At 43.8% G+C, this 19,531-nt stretch overlaps 2 protein-coding genes across 3 annotated transcripts; one reads left to right on the plus strand and one right to left on the minus strand.

Moving 5' to 3' along the window:
- Positions 1 to 1,468: 1,468 nt before the first annotated feature.
- On the minus strand, positions 1,469 to 12,915 carry tcp11l2 (t-complex 11, testis-specific-like 2). Of its 2 annotated transcripts, none has more exons than XM_036518227.1 (10): positions 12,859 to 12,915; positions 8,181 to 8,365; positions 7,877 to 8,009; positions 6,964 to 7,084; positions 6,497 to 6,720; positions 5,934 to 6,070; positions 4,722 to 4,894; positions 4,149 to 4,330; positions 3,243 to 3,415; positions 1,469 to 3,001 (listed from the first exon to the last, which is right to left on the minus strand). In XM_036518227.1, the coding sequence occupies exons 2-10, from the start codon at positions 8,350 to 8,352 to the stop codon at positions 2,745 to 2,747; spliced, it is 1,572 nt and encodes a 523-aa protein (XP_036374120.1). In that variant the 5' UTR covers positions 8,353 to 8,365; positions 12,859 to 12,915; the 3' UTR covers positions 1,469 to 2,744. The 2 variants fall into 2 exon arrangements, with proteins under 2 accessions (XP_036374120.1, XP_036374119.1); XM_036518226.1 differs by lacking the exon at positions 12,859 to 12,915 and adding an exon at positions 10,780 to 10,915 and having other exon boundaries at positions 1,470 to 3,001.
- Positions 12,396 to 17,774, plus strand: actr6 (actin related protein 6). The gene is made up of 11 exons (XM_036518228.1): positions 12,396 to 12,574; positions 12,873 to 12,990; positions 13,189 to 13,257; positions 13,452 to 13,575; positions 13,866 to 14,001; positions 14,252 to 14,308; positions 14,410 to 14,508; positions 14,753 to 14,831; positions 15,247 to 15,418; positions 16,945 to 17,083; positions 17,462 to 17,774. Exons 1-11 carry the CDS (start codon positions 12,507 to 12,509, stop codon positions 17,589 to 17,591), a joined length of 1,191 nt encoding a protein of 396 aa, XP_036374121.1. The 5' UTR covers positions 12,396 to 12,506; the 3' UTR covers positions 17,592 to 17,774.
- Positions 17,775 to 19,531: the final 1,757 nt, after the last annotated feature.

A 19,531-nucleotide genomic window follows, 5' to 3' on the forward strand; every position in this document is an offset into this window, starting at 1 on the left:
AGGATAGTGAACACCAGCAAGAAACACTGTCAGTTTATCATAGTCAGATCTGTGCCGTATGTGCAAGGCAAAAGATGTTAGTATTAATTAGGTCAAACTGGCGTTTAAAAGTTTGAACTAAAGAAGACTACGTGAACGTTTCAACAATGTTTCATCTGTCATCGGTCAGCTGAGTTTCTGGCTGACATCAGAAATGTTTTCGACATATCCTCGTTTTGCTTCAATAGTTGGGTTACGTCACGACTGTGTCGGCTGCTTATTTATTAAAAATGTCAAGACTTACAAGTGACTTGTAAGTGACTTACTCAAGTAATTTTACGCAGGGGCATAACTGGCAAACTATTAGAACAGTTGCTAAAAGAATCTGTGCGACACCACATGCCACTATATAAACATTACAGGCTATATTATGCAATTTAAAGCGAATGTAAATTAAAATATTTCGGCAAACCAAGCAAAACTGACCTTTCGTATTTGGCACGCCAGACACTGTAAAACGCGTTGCTTGGAAACCTGCAGGCGACACTCAGACCACTCAAACGCTCTGTAGACAAGGAAAGAAGCAAGTGGAATTTACCAAGAAAACTCGTTTGCATGTCTGGCACGCTTTAAATTTTCGATAAGTGCATTTCTATAGAAAATTTAGGCTAAATCTGAGCGTTTAGCTGAATCTGAACACATGGAGATGTTGCCTACGTACCATCGCAGAAAAAGGTCTTATTCCGAAATATGCAAATTATCAAAGTGACCCGTTTTTGACAAGCGCAGTAGTGTTATGGGGAGCTGCTACAACACATGCAGAAATGTTTCTGAGACTTGTGAAGTGTTTTTGAGACGTTCTTTTTTTGACATTCTCCTTCATTGCGCACGGTGTCGCGCTTGTGTTTGTCAGAAAAGTTACATTTCATGGCAGACGTCTCCGCTTTGGTCATGGGAACAGCACGACTTTTCCCAAATATGAAAAAGCAAGTTGTTGTGGCCGCGAAAATACTCTCCACACCCTCCAGCAACCCTCTTCCCTCCGCCCTAGTAACCACTGGCAGTACTGTAGTGGATTTCTTTACTGAATGCCACCACCATGGCAACCTCCCCAAATAAACATGCCCCACCGCGTATCTGCAAACACAAACACGGCTTAGCCCAGGATAATAGTTTAAGATCACAGACTGACCAGCAAAGGCAAATCGACAAGAGTTCTCAGACAGCAATTGGATACTTCAAGTTTATTTCGACATGACAATACAGCTTCATTACATGTGGAAATTGTACACATTGTAAATGGAAACCAGTTTTAGTCTATGAAAAGGTCAGCTTGCAAACCAAACTAAAACGTTTCTGTTCATGATAGATTTGGTACATTATCGTTTTAGACAGGGTATTAAGTATACTCAAAGCAGGCATAATACAATATAAAAATTTCTCTACAAAACCAACGAAGTTATTAGACACTACAATACTTTTTTTTGTCTTTTTTGTCAAAAAACACTTAACAGGAAACAAAACTATCTGGAAATGAAGTAACAAAAAGTTCCACTGCACATTTCAACTTGTTACAATATTTATATAAATATTTTCAGGAACACTTTCATAAAAGGAAAACCATGCACTCATTAAAATAGTTATACCCTTTTGATTTCCCTCAGTCAGACTTTTCACTGGCCAGCACACACATTAGCTGATGACATTACCATCTTGAACCAATAGATCCACGGTAAACGGTTCTGATTAAAACCATAAAACCTGGTCACCTGATTTCCCACATCCACTTTACAGCTGTGTCCCTCTCTTGACACTGTGATTCAATCATTTCAAGTTATTTGAATGTATAATCCAGGAAATAACCTATAAACGCTACATCTTGTATACTGTGATTGAGTTTGTACCAATATTTTCTTGACTCAGGACTCAACAAATAGTTATTAAATGGTGGCACTTACAAACACATAAGCAACTGACATACAATATACTTTTTTCATTTGTTCTCTCTAAAAGGTAACAATCAAGACCCTTTGCACAGGTAGGAACGTGTACTCTAGACATGTAGTCTAAAAATCTTGTTCTATAAAATGGGTGACATGTCTATAAATATAGTTTTTTTTCCCTTTAGGAAATATTAATATATGGCTTCCGTAATCATAGTCATTTATGAAAGTTTACTTACTTTAGTTAACATTCTCCAAAACAACAGGAGAATTGGCCATTATTAAACTATTTAACATCACACAATCACACTGCCAAAAGCACAAAAATAGATTCATTATGTAATGATAATTTTTACGTCTGCCAATAAATGATTTCATTGAATAAACACCATGTTTCAGTAATCTACATAACGGTCATTGTTGCAGGCAAAGGTAGCGCATTTTTTGGAATGAGCTACAACGGAAGGTTCTTTATTCCTCTCACTTTTCCCTCCTCTCTGTGAAGCACCATTATGTGCGCGTTGACGCAACATTCAGAATACGTTGCAATAACATTACAGCGCGCTGACCTACAGTTTAATGTTCTGTAAAAACACAACGAGCAACAGCCGTCAGGATGCAGATGACAGTACTGACAGGGGGGGTGGAGGAGCTTTCTGCCCTTAACAACTGATCCTGGATCGGTGTTGAGCTTCAACACTAAATGGCTGGGGTTACGAACGGAGGGTTGGCGGGCTGATCTGGGATCTGTTGTCATGGGCAGAAAGCACCCGTAGCCCGAAAGGCCCACGCACACAGTGGGCCCGTTGCTTCCAGCGGCGTTCACTGGGAGGCGACGTGGGCGTCGGCCGTCTCCCTGGGCGGGGCCGGGGCCGCCCCGCTGAACAGCAGGGTCTTCAGGATGCCCATGTAGAAGGGGATGTACACCTGCTTGTTAAAGTTGACCATGCTGACGAAGCTTGCCCCCAGCGCGGCCAGCTCATGCTGGATCGGCGCCAGGCCGCCGGGGGTGGGGGGCGGAGTCATGTGGGGATTGGGCGTGGTCAGGAAGCTCCTGAAATAGAGCTGAACCCTCTCCTCTGGGGGGCCCCGGCAGAGCATGCGCACACGGGGCAGACAGAGGAGAGAGAGAAAGAGAGAGAGAAAGAGAGAGAGAAAGAGAGAGAGAGAGAGAGAGAGAGAGAGAGAGAGACACACACACATTTGATAAGTGCCTTAGCTGGGTGCCATCTGGAGCCGCACAGAGACTCGTGAGGAATAAACGCCATTGGTCCCTGCAAGCAGGAGGACAGAGGGATGGGGGAGGATCTGCGCTCTCACCGACGAGGCTGCGGACAGGGTTGCTCTCCTGGGCAACGCCGAGGATCTGTCCCCTCAGGGTGGCCTGCAGCTCGGGGGAGAGAGGGGGGTAACCGCGCTCCGTCAGGGACTTGTTTAGCTCGCAGCAGACCTGAGCGCTCACGCTCTCCAGAGCTTCCGGCAGGTTGAAGCTCCTGCCACCAAAGAGAGGGGCAGAGAGGGAGAGAGAAAGAGAGGGGAGAGGAGGAGAGAGAAAGAGAGGGACACAGAACAGGTGAGTAATAGCACAAGAGAGGGACTTTAATAACCCACTTTACCACGACCACTTAATATACCACATAAACCAACCAGCTCAGCTCACAACATTCCCTTAAATCATATGCAGGTAAATGCCCTAACATTCTAAGCACACATTCTGACCTCTAAAAATTGAGTTATATGCAAATATTAACACATTTATTACTAATCCAAGTCTATGGTTCAAATGCGTTGAAATCATGTGAAAACTAGACTTTCTGGAGCCCCCCCAAAACATGCAAATGGAATAGAAACGCCTGCCTTGATGATATTCGTACAAAACAGGTATTACCAGCACATACTGGTGGTATGACTGCTGTAGTGTGATGGGAGCGAGGGTGTCATTTTGGATGGAGCAATGGGGCGTTATGGGAAAATGGGTATGATTTGCGATGGGAACAACAGGGCCTTATGGGAGCAGACGATGTGATCTGGGACAGAGAGACAGTGTGCTATGGGAGCATGATGTGCCTTGCGATTTGGGACAGAGTGTTACGGGAACACAGAGCATGATCTGGGACTGCACTGACGGGGCGCTATGATAGCGCAGAACGCAGTGTGCGATTTGGTGACGGAGCGATGGGGCGCGGGGGGGTGCGATTTGGGGGTGGAGCGGGGATCGGGACCCACTGGCTGTGCATGCCCTCCAGCAGAACGCTGCTCATCCTCTTCAGACGCTCGGTGAGGGCGGGCAGGCCGGATGCGGGCCCCCCAACGGCGCTCTGCACCATCAGCAGCACCGACGCCACCGTCTGCAGCAGCTGCAGCCCCCGCTGCACCTCCCGCAGCCGCGCCTCGTCCGTCATCAGGGTCTGCAACACACACACACACACACACTCTTACATTCAATCGTTCCCTCAACCGGCTTATTCAAAGCGTATTGCAAAGCCAAAGGTACAACAGCACATATAATGAGACCACATGAACAAGAGAGCATACAGGCAATGAAATGCCACTTCTGACCACATCTGTCTGCCACACAGTGTTTTAGTGTCCAGAGCCACACTGAATACAGAACAGGTGCCACAATGGAAAAATATCAACAACTAGAGTAAGAATGCAATAAATGCTAATAGAAAAGGAAAGACTGACAGACACACACACACACACACACACACACACACACACACACACTCTATGCCTGTGTATATGTGCCTATGGATGTGTATCATGCATATTGTGTGTCACGTGTCACACACTGACCTCGGGGAGAGGGTGGTTCTGGTGGTCCCAGTTCAGCAGCTTGATGTAGGCCGTGTTCAGCACCAGCGCGGGGCTGGGCAGCGCCCGCACGTTCTTCTCCGGTCCGGCTGGGACAGAGAGCAGCAGCTCCTCCAGACACGCTTTGATCCAGTCCGTGGTGTGGTCCAGCGCAGCTGCGGAGGGGCAGAGAGCCGCGCCCAGGCGCCTTTTAACTGCCGCGCTGCCACGCCCGAACACCTCCGAACCGCTACACTGACCGCAGCGACGAGCGTTACGCAGCCACACCCAAACGCCTTCGGAACGCTACACTGAGCATAACACTGAGCTCGCCACAGCCACACCCAAACGCCTTCAATGCGTTACGCTGAACGCAGCGATGAGCCTTCACATATGCAGGAAGCAGGTGGGGGCAGCATCATTTTGTGTGCTCAAAATACTACAGCTGTTAAATGCCACATTCTGCTGAGGCCTGTGAGTAAAATGTGCTATACATTTACAAACTAATTCAAGTCATTTTGTCTTTCATGCCAAATGTACATCAAACATCTATATCTATTGAATATGTACTTAAATTTCACGGGCTAATATCGGACCAGCCTTCTGGATGGACATCCTGAGATTAGAACAGGCTCACTGTGGAAACTCACCAGCTGACTCTCTCATACTCCTGCCTCTATTCCTATCTACCTGTCTGCCCTGCTCTTCACGCTTGCCTCTCCCTCAACAGAAGCCCTCACTACTTCCATGTCTCTACTACTAAACCACTACAGGCAACATGCACAGCTATGCAAAGCACGCCATCATCAACACTTGGCTACACCATTCACTGGCTCTGCTGATGAATGAACCACTGAGCTGTTGCACCCTGCAGCTTATTTTCAGCAACAAAAAGCCTCGAGTCTGGGCATGCAGCAAGGAGCGGGGCAGGTTTGTGCACGGCTCCCCGCCAGCCAATCGAATACCCTGTACTGGGCCACATCCGATTTTCACACCTCTGAAACATGATTTACGTTCTCTCCCAGCGAGGAGACTGTCTCATTTCACTCTGTACGGAACAGAGCAGCCAAGAGCCTATCCATAAAACTCCTCCCTTGGCCATTGTTGGAGGTAACCATTTTAGAGATATCTTTACCTGATTTAGTCTACTGGCATTCGTGATACAAAATGGAAAATAAAAGCAGTAACTGGACATGGTGGTGGGGGGGTACGTACTGGGGGTCCTCTCCACAATGCTCTGGAACTTGGCCCTCTCGTACTCCACAGACTGTCTCTGCAGCTCTGGCCGGAGGGTCTGGATGGTGAAATTCACCATGTCCATCTTCATCAGGTCCAGCACTCGGAAAATCTCCCTGCCAAAGACAGCAACAGCGTCAACAGTGACCCGCCATCCCCAAACGCAGCAATTACGCGCATCGTCAGTTCTCATGCGCCTGCAATCTGCTCTAAAAATGCGTGGACCATCCCCCACTCCGACACAAGCGTACAGATAGAATCACCGCATCTGGAAGGGGTTGTTGACAAGAGCGGAGTTCTTGAATGGCTTACATGGAATAGCTTACACATGGCCAACTTTCGCAGTTTATAACTGGCCCCCAGCACCTGCCGTCTGAGTGTAAGAAGAGCAGCGGTGGGAAGACTGAGCTGGAGCTTCCACTGGAAAACCTCCAGTTACGATTAGACAGCATACTTTCATGCACCCGGTTTTGTCAGCCAGTGGAAGGTTCACGTGTTTCCATACACGTGTAAAGGTTGCTATCCCCCCCCCCCAGACTCACTTGAACATGGCCGCCACGTTGGTGGGACTCTCCTTCAGCTTCTTGACCTCTTCGTCCCTGACGGGGGCGCACAGCTTGCCCATCACGGTGACGATGTAGTCGGCGAGCCCCTGGATGTCCACCGCGTCGTTGTCAGCCTGCTGGCGGATCAGGTCCATGTCCAGGACCTCGGAGATCTGGGTCCGCAGGCGGTTCGCTCCGGGGTTCAGGAACGACAGCAGAATCTTTAAGCGGATCAGAGAGAGACGAGAACTTGTTCAAGACAGTCTCTGGTCCCTTCTGCTGTGAGATACTGGATTCTTAATATTGTTCATGCAAGTACACAGGTTACTCAAGAACCAATCACAAATTCCCAAAATTGTACAAGACATGCTTTTTATGCACCCATGATGCAAGTGACCATCATTTTATTACACCTAAGCAGGTAGTTACCCTCTTGACTGAATGACAGACAGAACTGCACTCACATCTCTGATCTCCTCCAGAAGCTTGAGGGCGTGTTCATACTCTGGAGGGTCATCATTCAGTTCCGTCTCCAAGCAATCCCAGAATGCCTTGTGAACAATTTCTTTCACCCTTTTCTCTAAACTAGAGAGGGTAAAAATGGGGAATGTTTGTGCAGTGTATGGTGGTGATGTTATGCCAGTTTAGTTGTTGCAGTCATGATGGAGGCCTCACTGGGAGCAGTTTGCAAGCATGCATTCACCTCCAAGGATCTGAACATGGAGCTCTATGTGGTCAGTCTGGAGAAACTTGAACATCAATTTACATTTACATTTACATTTATTCATTTAGCAAACGCTTTTATCCAAAGCGACTTACATAGGTTACAGTTCTTTACAATGTTATCCATTTATACAGCTGGATATTTACTGAGGCAATTTTAGGTTAAGTACCTTGCCCAAGGGTACAGCAGCAGTGTCCCAGCGGGGATCGAACCAGCAACCTTTCGGTTACGAGTCCTGCTCCTTAACCACTATGCTACACTGCCGCCCAATCAATGTTTGAATGGGAAATTAATTAACCATATCACATACATCACATACTTATCATTATGAAATAATATCCCATTCTAGGAAATATTTAGCAATAAAGACACAAGTAAGCAGAGCCCTATGAAAAGAAGGAAATGGACCTCCATAAAAAACACAACAGATATTCTGCAAAAACACTTGGTATATTATACTACCAGACAACGTGAAATAAAAATTGGGGCTGCCTTCGCAAACAAAACATTTAATACAAACCGACTCTAAATATGACCTATGTGCAGTTGTGTCTTTTATTAATACCCATTATATTAATAAATTGCCATTTGATTTCTTATTACAAGAGGTGGCATGCTGACACTTTGTCTGGCTGGACATTTCTCAATGGTACCTGTTCTGAGGGAGGTCCGGTTGCTCTAAATGGAAGTTGCGGTTTGTGACAATCTCATGAGCCAAGCTCAAGTTGGACAGGTCCCGGGCAGAGGCCATGACCTCATCAAGTGTTAAGACTTTGGGAGGGCTAGCTAAAAAGACACAGACACACACAAACAATGACATATATACTGACCAACTGACAATTTCTCTGCATGAATTTATAAACAGGTGCGCTCCCACTGTGACCAAGTAAGCTAAAGTGAAGCCCTGTATGTGCATGTGTGCATGCGTGTATGTGTGTTTGTGCATGACGGTCTTACAAGATGGAGAGCTTTGTTTGCTGGAGGAGTCGCTGGTAAAGCTCTGGCGGGAGCACTCAAAGTCGCTTGTCGACGTCATGCTGTCACATCGGTCCGACGACTCCGTGTCACTGCTCTGGTCCTCGCTTCTCGCCGTAGACGTGGAGGTGGGGCGCTCATTGTTCAGCGGCATTGTGGGTAATCAGCTGGGGGGGAGCAGATTTGTTCAATTTCACAGTGCTTTCCAATTCACAAAGGACCAATCTGAATTTTCTGTACCAATCCCATCTACTAATATCTTTGCTGAACTGCAATGTGGAAACTAAAAATTCAGTTCCAGGTTTTTTGTCCATTTATGATAATTGGCCGTTTAACTTTCTAGGCAGGAGTGTTGAGGAATGGAATGGGGAAAATGGAGCAAAAAAAAAAAAAAATATGAGGTTTTCCGAAGAAGTCGTCAACACCAGAGAACTTACAAAACATCGGGGACTGGTTTAACAGCTCGGAAGGCAGTTACCACGGCAACAGCGGAATGTGTATGCGGTTGTGTTCTAGCCAAGGCAGTAAAAGCTGATAACATTTTAAGTTTGAGACAGTGCTCCACATGCTTCAAGTAAACAACCCGTCGGAACATCCCAGAGGAAAAACCCTGTAACCTCTCAATTTAAATTGGCGCTAATACCATGAAACCCATAAATAAAGACTCGCTAATTCACCAGCGCACAAGAACATTGGGATACGAATATTCAATTAGACGTTTAGGAAAGTGACGGGGGGACACGGCGCTCTGAGCTGAGTGGACTGGGTTTATCTCACGGGTGCACGCAGTGACTCCGGGCCTCTCAAAGGAAAGAATATCCAGTTACACTTACAGTATCTGAGCAGGCGAGGGAACGCATCTCCCTCGCCAGCTACTCCGCGCACGCAATGGAAAGGCAACAGGAAATTTCGTCCAGTTGCGCCTGACTGCGGATAGTGCGCTCATAACATGTGAACAGCACACTGACAGTCTAATCAAAGAGATGCACTTTGGAAGCCCTTCAAAATTCTATAGCTGTAGTATCACAGGTACTTTGGCGTTTACTGTACTGACCTCTGTCGTCCCAGACCTCCACGCCATTGAGTGCGAAAACATTCACCGCCGGCTAAGGTATGGACATTTCATTAACAAATGGAGCAAAGAAAAGATCAGATCAATTTGAAATATAGAGTGGGGACAGTCGACCTCATAGTATTCAGAGGTTCAGCTTGGAGGCGTGTCCGTTACGTGGACTTGCAATAAATTTAATCAGATCCATTGAGAGAACAAATTGTGACGAGTGGAATTAAATTATAAAAGGGGCTGATAGTCTAGCTCTAGCTGTAACTGTGACAAATCCCGTTTAACATTTATCGATCCTTCTCCTACACATGAAAATTGTGATACTTGCAAAGTTCAACGAGATTAGAAGTGCAATTTGAACGTCAGGATGGCTACGATAAATTTCCAAACGACAGCCCTTACAGGTCAAATTCGGATCTATGAAAGAAGAGCGTTGACTTTATGGGGGGAGGGGCGACAGACATACCGTGTCATGTCATCTGAGCCCGTATCGATTTAAAAAAAAAAAAAAAAAAGAAATGTCAAAAGTACTTCTGACCTTAGGGGCAGACTGCTCGCGAGCGCCGTCCTTGCTCACAGCGCGAACAGTCCTTTTCAGATAAAAAAGGACTCCTTCCCCCCCAACTGAAAAACGCTGTCAACCGATAAACCACGGAGGATGATCACTGGAGCAAAGTGGGGCTGTCAGCAAAAGCGCTAAGCATAGCAACTCTCCTCGCATTGGCTGAGGGCTCGCCGTCGCTCGGCCCTAGATGGCTTGTTACACCAGTACAGATAGTACCGTGTGTCTCAGCTGCAGCACGGAGACCTCCACACACGCGTCACCGATTAGTACACGTGATCCGAGCTCCAGCACCAAAACAAGGGCGAGCTACAGTCGTGCCAACGAAAATTCAACGGCAGTTAAAACAATACACAATGTGTGGCTTCACTGGTTGACTGCACTGACGCGCAAACGGACATCCAAAAAGCCCTTCAAACGACACAATATCGCAAGATCAATAGCCAGCTAGACAGATGAACAGTCACTAAACTAGTAAGTCTGTAGCAAAGAAATGCAAGTTAGCTAACATTGGCTAGCCCTAACTAGCATTGTTCTAAAATTCGCCTATCGTCTCCCTCTAAAGCGTTTAGAAAACTCTATTAATAGCTACTCTTCCAAGATCGTTTCTTGCCGCCCTGACACTAGAAACTATAAAACGCCTTTTATTAAAACGAATACTGTGATGTTTAAAACACATAGTAGTAATCCTAAGTAACCTTTGTTTAGCGAGCTTATCTATGTCAAAGGTTTGAATAGGCTAGCTAGACTAGCTAGATACACTAAGTGTAAATTTACAAGTTCCAATCATTAGGCGTATGAATTAGCTAGCAAGACATAAATGCGGAATACTGTGATCTAGGTCTCTCTATCTTGCTAACTAGACTAGTTAACTAGCAAAACAGGATGTTGAAAGCTTCCGAGAAAGTAAATGTTAGGCTAGATGGCAAAACGAAATATAAATTAATATTTATTACCTTTGCAAGTCTCCTGAGAGGAGACTACCACACACACACTTTTATGTTTTTGGTCTTGTGTAAAGAGAATTCTGGTCCAATTGCTTTCTGTCTTTACCTAACTACAGCCTTTTAAAGGTCTCAAGCTACCAGCTGGCCAGCAGTATTTCTTACAACTGGAATAAACCATTCGTCTTATCTTTTAGGAAACTCTTGGGAAACAATACTTTTAACGTATGAGTAGACAGTAAGAGCATTGAATAAATAAACAAACAATGTGGCAAATACGTCCTAACAGGTATGTCTTGGACATGTATTGAAATAATAATGAAGAAAATAGTTAAAAATTATGGATTAAGAGGGTACTGACACCCCCTTTCCAGTACATACCATGGCACGTCTCAATTCACACGGGCTTCTTTGTTTACGGATGTGACGAAATAAAATATTGAAAAAAATCCATATAAATATAGCGAGCCAAGTAAATTATTTTGTCCTTTCACAGTTATAAGGTTACTTATATTGACATACGTTGTTCAGATAAGTATTTCTCACCGTTTTGTCAATCGGGCATTGAGAATTGTCGCTGACGAGCGAGCTAGCGTTCAGTGGAAAATTCCTCTCACACAAAGCATGTTAGGGTAGCGAGAGATTACTGCAGTGTTCTTTTCTCATGGGGGCTTCGTCTCAATAGTCTTACCGTCTGTGGCATTCAGTGTTCTCTGGCCTGAAATTATTTTGTGTATTGGTATAACTGTATTTTCTTTTTTTAAATTGTGAATTTCTAAAATCAACGAAAAAGTTTTGGGAAAATGTGCGCCTGGTAAAGTTAACCTACGGGATCACATTGTGATTAGATTAAAAAAAGGACCGATTGGTTCAAACTTTCATAAACTGAATACAACTCTGAAACCGAAACAGCCTTGCGTTAACATTCTGTTTACCAACACTGCACGTTTTTTTCTAATATTTGTTTTATTTTAAATTACGCTCCTCTAATAACATGAAAAAATGCACGGAAAACTTAATTTAATTTAAACAGCAGAGATGGTCCGGAGAACCATGTATGTGAGCGAATTTCCATAAACAATCACAGTGCAAATAGTTGCTATTCAGTCCCAGGGCCCAGTTACAATTTTATTTCATTGTATTTTTTGGATAGACACCTTCATGATACCATGGTACATGAATGAACGACTACTCATCTATAACCATCTATAATATTTGCTATTAAAATTGTTACTTTTTCTAAAATACGCTGTAAAGTGCTTCGATCAGGTTTCACACTTAGTTACATGCACGTGCTCTAGTAAAGAGCTGATCAGGTAGGCTACTGAAATGGTGTTAGCTCAAACTTTAAACATTGCTAGCTATTTACAGCGCAAATATGAAGAAACCGAAGAACAGTCATATTTAGATGTGTTCGTTTATTGTACAGTGCATAGTGCAACGTTAGCGTCATACCGTGATACAGTATTACTGATACTGTGTTTTGAAAATGAGAGACATTTTCCACCAAACTCGGTAACTAAAGCACATAACACAGCCGTACTGGATGATGGAACTACAGTCACAACATTGGTTGCAATACGGCCATGAAAAAGAAAGCACAACATTCTGAAACGCGATTGGCCGAATCATGTGCAAGCGGAATTAGCTCGCGTACACAAACACGAGGATAATGTGTATGTGCGCCAGAAATCTTTTATTTAACAATAATTAATTGATAATAATAACCGCCACTAGTGATGACAACGCTCGTTCTTGATAATGGAGCCTACACGGCGAAAATTGGATACAGCCACGAAAAAGTCAGGTAAAACTTGAGTACGAGTGCTAACCGCTTGTAACCGACTGCCTGATTCGCTGCCTAAACTTGCCTGTGATACAGCTAAATAATTAATTTAAATCAAACGTGTTTGTAATGAATAGCATTTAAAAAACATATTTTCATCTCAGAATGAAATAGTTACAAGTCCACATTTTTGGAGTTTTAGAATAGCTGGCAAGGTTTAGCGGATTAGTCTGCATATCTACATTTAGACTAATCGCACAGCTGTATCAGTTGGGGAAAGTTCTCGGAGTTTTTCGTGTAATTACCATTTTTCTCCCAGCGTTATCCCGAACTGCCAGTTCCGCTCCAAAACCTCCAGACTGAAAACCTTTACGGCCAACCAGTTGGATGAAATCAAGGACCCATCTGGTCTGTTCTATATCCTGCCTTTTCAGAAGGTGAGACGCTTACATGCTCATTACTCCCCTCGTGCCGGACGTTACGTGTTATTATTGTCCTTTCGCTCCGCTGTAGCGTCAAAGAACGACAAATTAGCCAAACAAGTTTCATACGATAAATATTGGTGTGTCTAAGTTTGATGTCAACGCGCTTGTGTTTGGGTGCAGCGTTTGATGTGCGTATGTGCTCTCTTTCAGGGATACCTGGTGAATTGGGATGTGCAGCGGAAGGTGTGGGATCATCTGTTCGGAAAGGAAATGTTCAAGGTGAAGCTCCGTGTAAATCAGTTAAAACATAGATATTGTTTTAGATCAAAGTACTTCGTTAAATATGGTACACATATACAACGTGTTCAGAACCATAGAGAATAAAGCTAGTCTGGATCTATAAAGGAACATTAATGTCATTATATCACATGCCAGACTTACGGTTTTGTGGTTTATCCCGTTAATTGTCACAGGTGGATTTTGCAGACACCAGTATAGTGATCACCGAACCATACTTTAACTTCACCTCAATCCAGGAGTCTATGAATGAGATTCTGTTTGAAGAGTACCAGTTCCATGCAGCTCTCAGAATCAACGGTATGTTAAATATAGGAAGTACTGTGTGTGTTCCATCTACTTGTCGATGAGCTTGTCTTCTTGCTTGGATATGTGACCTCAGGCCAAGGTCTGCATCTGCTCTCTGCTTTTTAGCAGATTTTTAGTGTGTGGTGTTCCTTTCCTAGGTTTCAACATGAGATGATAGTTTTATTAGGTGTGAATGGGCTCCGTGTTCTTCTGTAGTGATCTTTATACACTGGGATCGTTTTCAAGAGTCTCGATGCGCTCTGTGTTACTTTACTCTGGTCTGACTGCGTTGTGTGTTTCAGCTGGGTCCCTGAGCGCACACAGGTACTTCCAGGAGAACAGCTCGGAGCTGTGTTGCATCGTTGTGGACAGCGGGTTCTCTTTCACTCACATTGTCCCCTACTGCAGGGGGAAGAAAATGAAAGACGGAATCTGCAGGTAACAGTATTTAAACACAACCTGTGAATAGATGTTACACGTTGTGCAGAATATAAGTCGAATATATGGTGGACTGGCTTGTAACATGAATTGTTATACATTGTGGATTACATCATAATACCTTTAACACAACTACATAACTGATGATTAGCAGATGCTTTTACCCAGAGTGACTTACATTGCTTACAATTTTTACATTATGCTGAACTGTATTGATTTCTGATGTTTGTTGCATCTTGTTGTACCTTAGGCTGAATGTGGGTGGGAAGCTGCTGGCCAATCATTTAAAGGAGATCATCTCATACAGGTAAGGATATAGTAATGATCTAAAAACTAGTAGTGCTGATAGCCTTCTAATACATTGGACTGTCTCGTCATTGACTCCTGTTGTAATATCATCCCTGGCAGGCAGCTACATGTTATGGATGAAACGTATGTGATCAATCAGGTCAAGGAAGACGTGTGTTATGTGTCCCAGGACTTCTACAAGGACATGGAAATAGCTCAGTGAGTGCCATTCATTACTACCATCACTTTTACCCCGGTGTCATCGCCCTCCTCTCTGTCAAAGTTCGAAACCAGTACAACATCACAGTTCAACACTCTGCTGCAGCGGCCCACGTAACATAAACTTAACTGGACCGACAGGATCACTGATCAGTCATTTGAGCTGTCCTGTCCTGGTTAGAAAAAGCTGGGTGTCCAGTGATGCAGTGCAGTAATACTGCAGTGTACCTGCTGCTCCCTGCAGGTTAAAAGGAGAGGAGAACACGGTGATGAGAGACTATGTGCTGCCGGACTTCAGTGCCATCAAAAAGGGCTTCTGCAAGGTCAGGACACCTCCTCTCCATGCGTTTCATCACTACTGTCAATTTATGCATCTAAACCATTAGCTAACGTAAAAATTACATTTTCATTTACACTTGATTAAACTGAGATCAGGTGTGAAGTTCTGGGGTTCATGTTGAGATTTTTCCTATTTCTGTGAACAGAGGACATTTAATCTCATAAGTGCATGTTTCTTCTGGGAAAGGCTAAAAACAGTCTTGTGATATAACAGTGTTAGACATGAATATTCTGAACGAATACGCAGATTCTCTGTAACATTTTTGAGCCTGTTGCTGTTTACAGATTAAATTAGCTATGTGAAACCTTTTCCTTCCCTCTGAAGCCTTGCCGTCTCCTCCCTAGCCTCAGAAATGGACTGGGCGTTATGTGGAAGCATTAATCTGACTTTGTGTGTAGCCTCGGGAGGAGATGAACTTCACAGGGAAGTATAAGACTGGGGAGCAGATCCTGCGCCTGGCCAATGAGAGGTTCGCAGTGCCAGAGATGCTCTTTCACCCCTCCGACATCGGCATTCAGGAGATGGGCATTCCAGAGGCCCTGGTCCACTCTGTCAACAATCTGCCCGAGGGTAGGAGAGCGCCACACCCTTAACCACACCTTTAACCGCACCCCTAGACCGTCTGTCACTGCCGTGGAAATGGCCGCGCCCCCGTCTGCCATCGAAGGGTTCAGAGCAATCCTCAGTGTTGTGAATTCAAAAAAGCTACACAGAGCAGGTGTTCTGATAAGGAAAGACAAATTTAGGATCAATATGAACTGTCAGCCATGCTAGTTACACAGCGATCGGTATAATCAAGCAGTGCAATTTAAATGAAGTCCTTTATGCAGAAATCACAGGATTTACTGTTTATTAGTTTGTGTGATGACAGTCATAGAAAATATTGTACCAGTTTGCACACAGAAATTAGTGTTGCGGTATTTGTTAAACAGGTATGGTGTTGAAACTAGGGCTGCAACAATAACCGCATTACAGCCAAACCGCGGTATTAGGAGGTGTACCACGGTCACCGCCATTACCATCATAACATCTTTTTTTTTTCCCCCCTTATCTGAGTGCACTGCCTTCCTCATGTAGCTTTTGGCTTGGTCTGTGGCCTTCCCGTCACTTTTTTTCTGTCAGTTTTGAGAAGGATGACGTCCACAGTACATGCGTTTTTTTTTTCTTTTCTCCAAACCTCTCCACACGAGAATGAGAAAATGATTCTAAAATGACCTGACCTCTGCACTGAGCATACACATAACATTTAGCAAGCACATCACGTCATTGTAACCTTCTGGTCCGACTGACCAATCAAATCAATCAAGAGGACTGCCACTGAGGAGAAGCGGTTTGTGAGTCTGGTGTTGAAAACTAGTGAGCAACTGCAGCTGTCAACAAATAATGTTATGGAGGAAAACATTCAGTGTATGATAACCCCTGTCTGTACCCATGTTTATTAATTACAATGCGTAACAAAACTCACGTAAAATGCTTTTAAATGTGTGTAATAATTAAGTTAATCAACCAAATACTTAGCATTTTATATGGTGTTTGAAATGCAACCCTTTTGCACGTAACATTTTTATGCTATGTAGCGCGTTACATTACATGGTTTATGTTTTCATTAGCGTTAAGCTTGTCATACTTTTCAGTTAGCATTTGCTATATTTTTTTAACGTTAAATCTGTTTCCTCAAAGCTAAAATTAGCTAGAATTTTTTCCAATCTAGTGTTCCAATCACACTGGTTTTAGCATACACGCTAAACGGCAAATCACACCGGTGTGACCGTAGGGCGCGAAAGGGTTAAAGGACAAGTAACGTCAAATGAACGAATAATTAAACACAGGGGGTTTGGTTGCAGTATTACCGCAAACTGCAAGGTGGCATTCTTCGAATACTGCGGTAAGGAAATTTCTATATCGCTGCAGCCCTAGTTGCAACCAGCATACAGTGTATTGTGCAGTAGTTTAACACATTGGTGAACTGCCTCTTCGGTCAGTGGGAAGTTTCCTGTGTGTCACATTTATGTCCAGAAAATACTCCTGTTAATGTAATGTGACTGACTGGTACATTTCCAGCATGCAGTATGATTGGTTGTTTTGTTTGTGTCCAGAGATGCAGCCCCACTTCTTCAAAAACATCGTCCTCACGGGCGGCAACACCTTGTTTCCGGGGTTCCGGGACCGGGTGTACAAGGACGTCCGCTCTCTCACTCCCACTGACTTTGATGTGTCTGTGGTGCTGCCACAAAAGTGAGTGGGCACACGTACCGCCAGGGTGATGACATCTAATTAGTCCAATCAGAAGCAAAAAGTAATGAGTTGAAACCCGCACACAGCCCTTTTGCCATCATATAGTGAAACTCCACAGCAATAGGAGGGGAATTTATGATGCACCCGTCACACACTGTTAGGGTACCACACTTTAGCTGTGTGTTTGGCATATTATACTGTAAATATTTCCTCTGTGGCACAGGTTGGAGGTATATTCTTAATGCAGTGTGTAAGTGTTGATGCTCAGTCGTCTTCTCAGTACCTGGCCATTCTACTGCCCTGTGTTCATTACAGAGGGCGCACCCTATCACCCAAGGCTGCCTGATGTGCTTTCTGAACCCTCTTCTGTTCCCTCAGCCCCATCTGCTACTCATGGGAGGGTGGCAAGCTCCTGTCAGAGAACCCGGACTTTGACGAGATGGTGGTCACTCGAGAGGACTACGAGGAGAACGGACATTTCATATGCGAAGAGAAGTTTGATATTTAATGCGGCAAACTCCTCCTGCATGGCACTCACAAGAAAGGAGGGGAACAACGTGTTGAGCGCTCCCACAATGTAGTTCTGCCATGTAAATAGTGGGCATTTCAAAACCAGTCTGTCTGTGTCAGATGTAAATAATGTAGGTCACTGGATTCATTTCATAACTAAAAGGAGGGTCCATACAGCACTGGGGAGCCACATCTTGCTTTGATGTGATCAGATCTCTTTCTGTCTTTCATTCCAATAAAATAAAATTGTAAATAAACTTTTATCGGCTGTCCGTGGTACATAATGGATTGATAAAGACACATTTTTGCGATTTTGATGTGTGTGTCTTTTCTAGCAGGGACAGTTCATGAGAAAGCCTGTGCTCCTTTGTGCCACAAATGACTGTTGCTAGTATATAGTAAAAGCTAAATGGGGTTAAGACTGCAGCTGAACCTGACCTTAAGTGGCCAGGCCACAGAAACCATATCAACAGTGTTGTTCTCGTAGAATTTTAAGAAGTGCAAGCAGTTTGCGGTAAACTTTAGCTATGCAGTTGTAACATTCACTTCATAACTGTCTGAACTTAGCCAATGACCTTTCAGTGCACTGTTTACTATCATACTACTAAGTATAAAAAAAATCCCAGACCATTAAATCGACCCACTGGGAAAAATGTCTAGCTGACCACTTTTAGACTGGGCAGTACCATTCAGCACATGATTTAGCAGTAAACATGTTGCCTAGAATTGATTTTTATAGTCACCCTGTCACATGATATTGGCATGGTCGTGCTTTTGGTTTATTTGGCTCTTTTTTTCTGGGCCATTGAGTTTTTTTAAAACGATTCTATTGGCTCAGGAGTGTTCAGATAGGAAACCGGACTGAACACTTATCTCAGTCTGTGGCATTTCTTTTAGAAATGAAACAGTCAGTGATTTTACAGTCATATTTGAATCAGTGCAACTCTCTCACCCTTTGCCTTCCAGTGTCAAGTTGTTCTCAGTTTCCACAACGTCCGTCATAACACAACCTCCAGAATTACAAAATGCCCTCACATCCACCTCATCTAATGAGTGTTTCAGTTCATGGTTTGCTATGCCTACTACAGATTACCACAAAAGAGTAAACATATAGGACCTCCCTCTGTCAATCCCTGAGGTATTAGCCTGGTGTTTAAACTCTCTGCTTGCCAAAGCAGTGAGGTAAGTGCCTTTTCTTTTCTGGCTAAACTGAATGATAGAGTTTCTACAGAAGCCAGAGAACACTTGGAACCAAAACTCCACAGTTCTCCTTGGTTATAGTTCTGACAGTGGAGAAGACCCAACAGCACTTGAACATCGTAAAACCTGCAACCTGCATTATCAATGTCGGTTGATTCACATAAATTAATGAATTTGTAGACGTTTTAAAAAAATTGTCAACAAAATATAAGAAACAAGAGGTTAATTTCACCTGTTTTTTCTTGCAGGCAACAGCTATGATGATTATGATGATGATGATGATGATAACTAAGATCAGCAGAACAGATGCAACCACTAGAGGGCAGAGGATATAGCATGTCAGCAGCAGCCATGAGAGAAAGATGAAGTGTTTACAGATCTGTGCTGTTCTGACGTTATATAAAGTAAACAATAAATCATATACTTACCCACTATTGAGCCAACACCTGTACTTTCAGTCTCACTGGGAATTACTAATCAAACAAAGCAAAATTATTTAGACTTAGCATGATAATCTGTTTTAAGATCAACAGCCTTGCCCTGACACAAAACAGATTCCGAAACATTGGAACATTTGCTTCAATAAATCTGTATATTTTAAAGGTTTTTACCATGTTAGTGGTAAAATGTGCAACCGCACTGTGGAGAGGTGTAGTTCAGTCCTTGCTATACTACTAGTGACACACACACTAAAAAGAAACACCTCTCCACTGATGTTATGAAAAGGGTTAATAGATA

Source organism: Megalops cyprinoides, chromosome 23 (assembly GCF_013368585.1).
Source record: "Megalops cyprinoides isolate fMegCyp1 chromosome 23, fMegCyp1.pri, whole genome shotgun sequence".
Taxonomy (NCBI): domain Eukaryota; kingdom Metazoa; phylum Chordata; class Actinopteri; order Elopiformes; family Megalopidae; genus Megalops; species Megalops cyprinoides.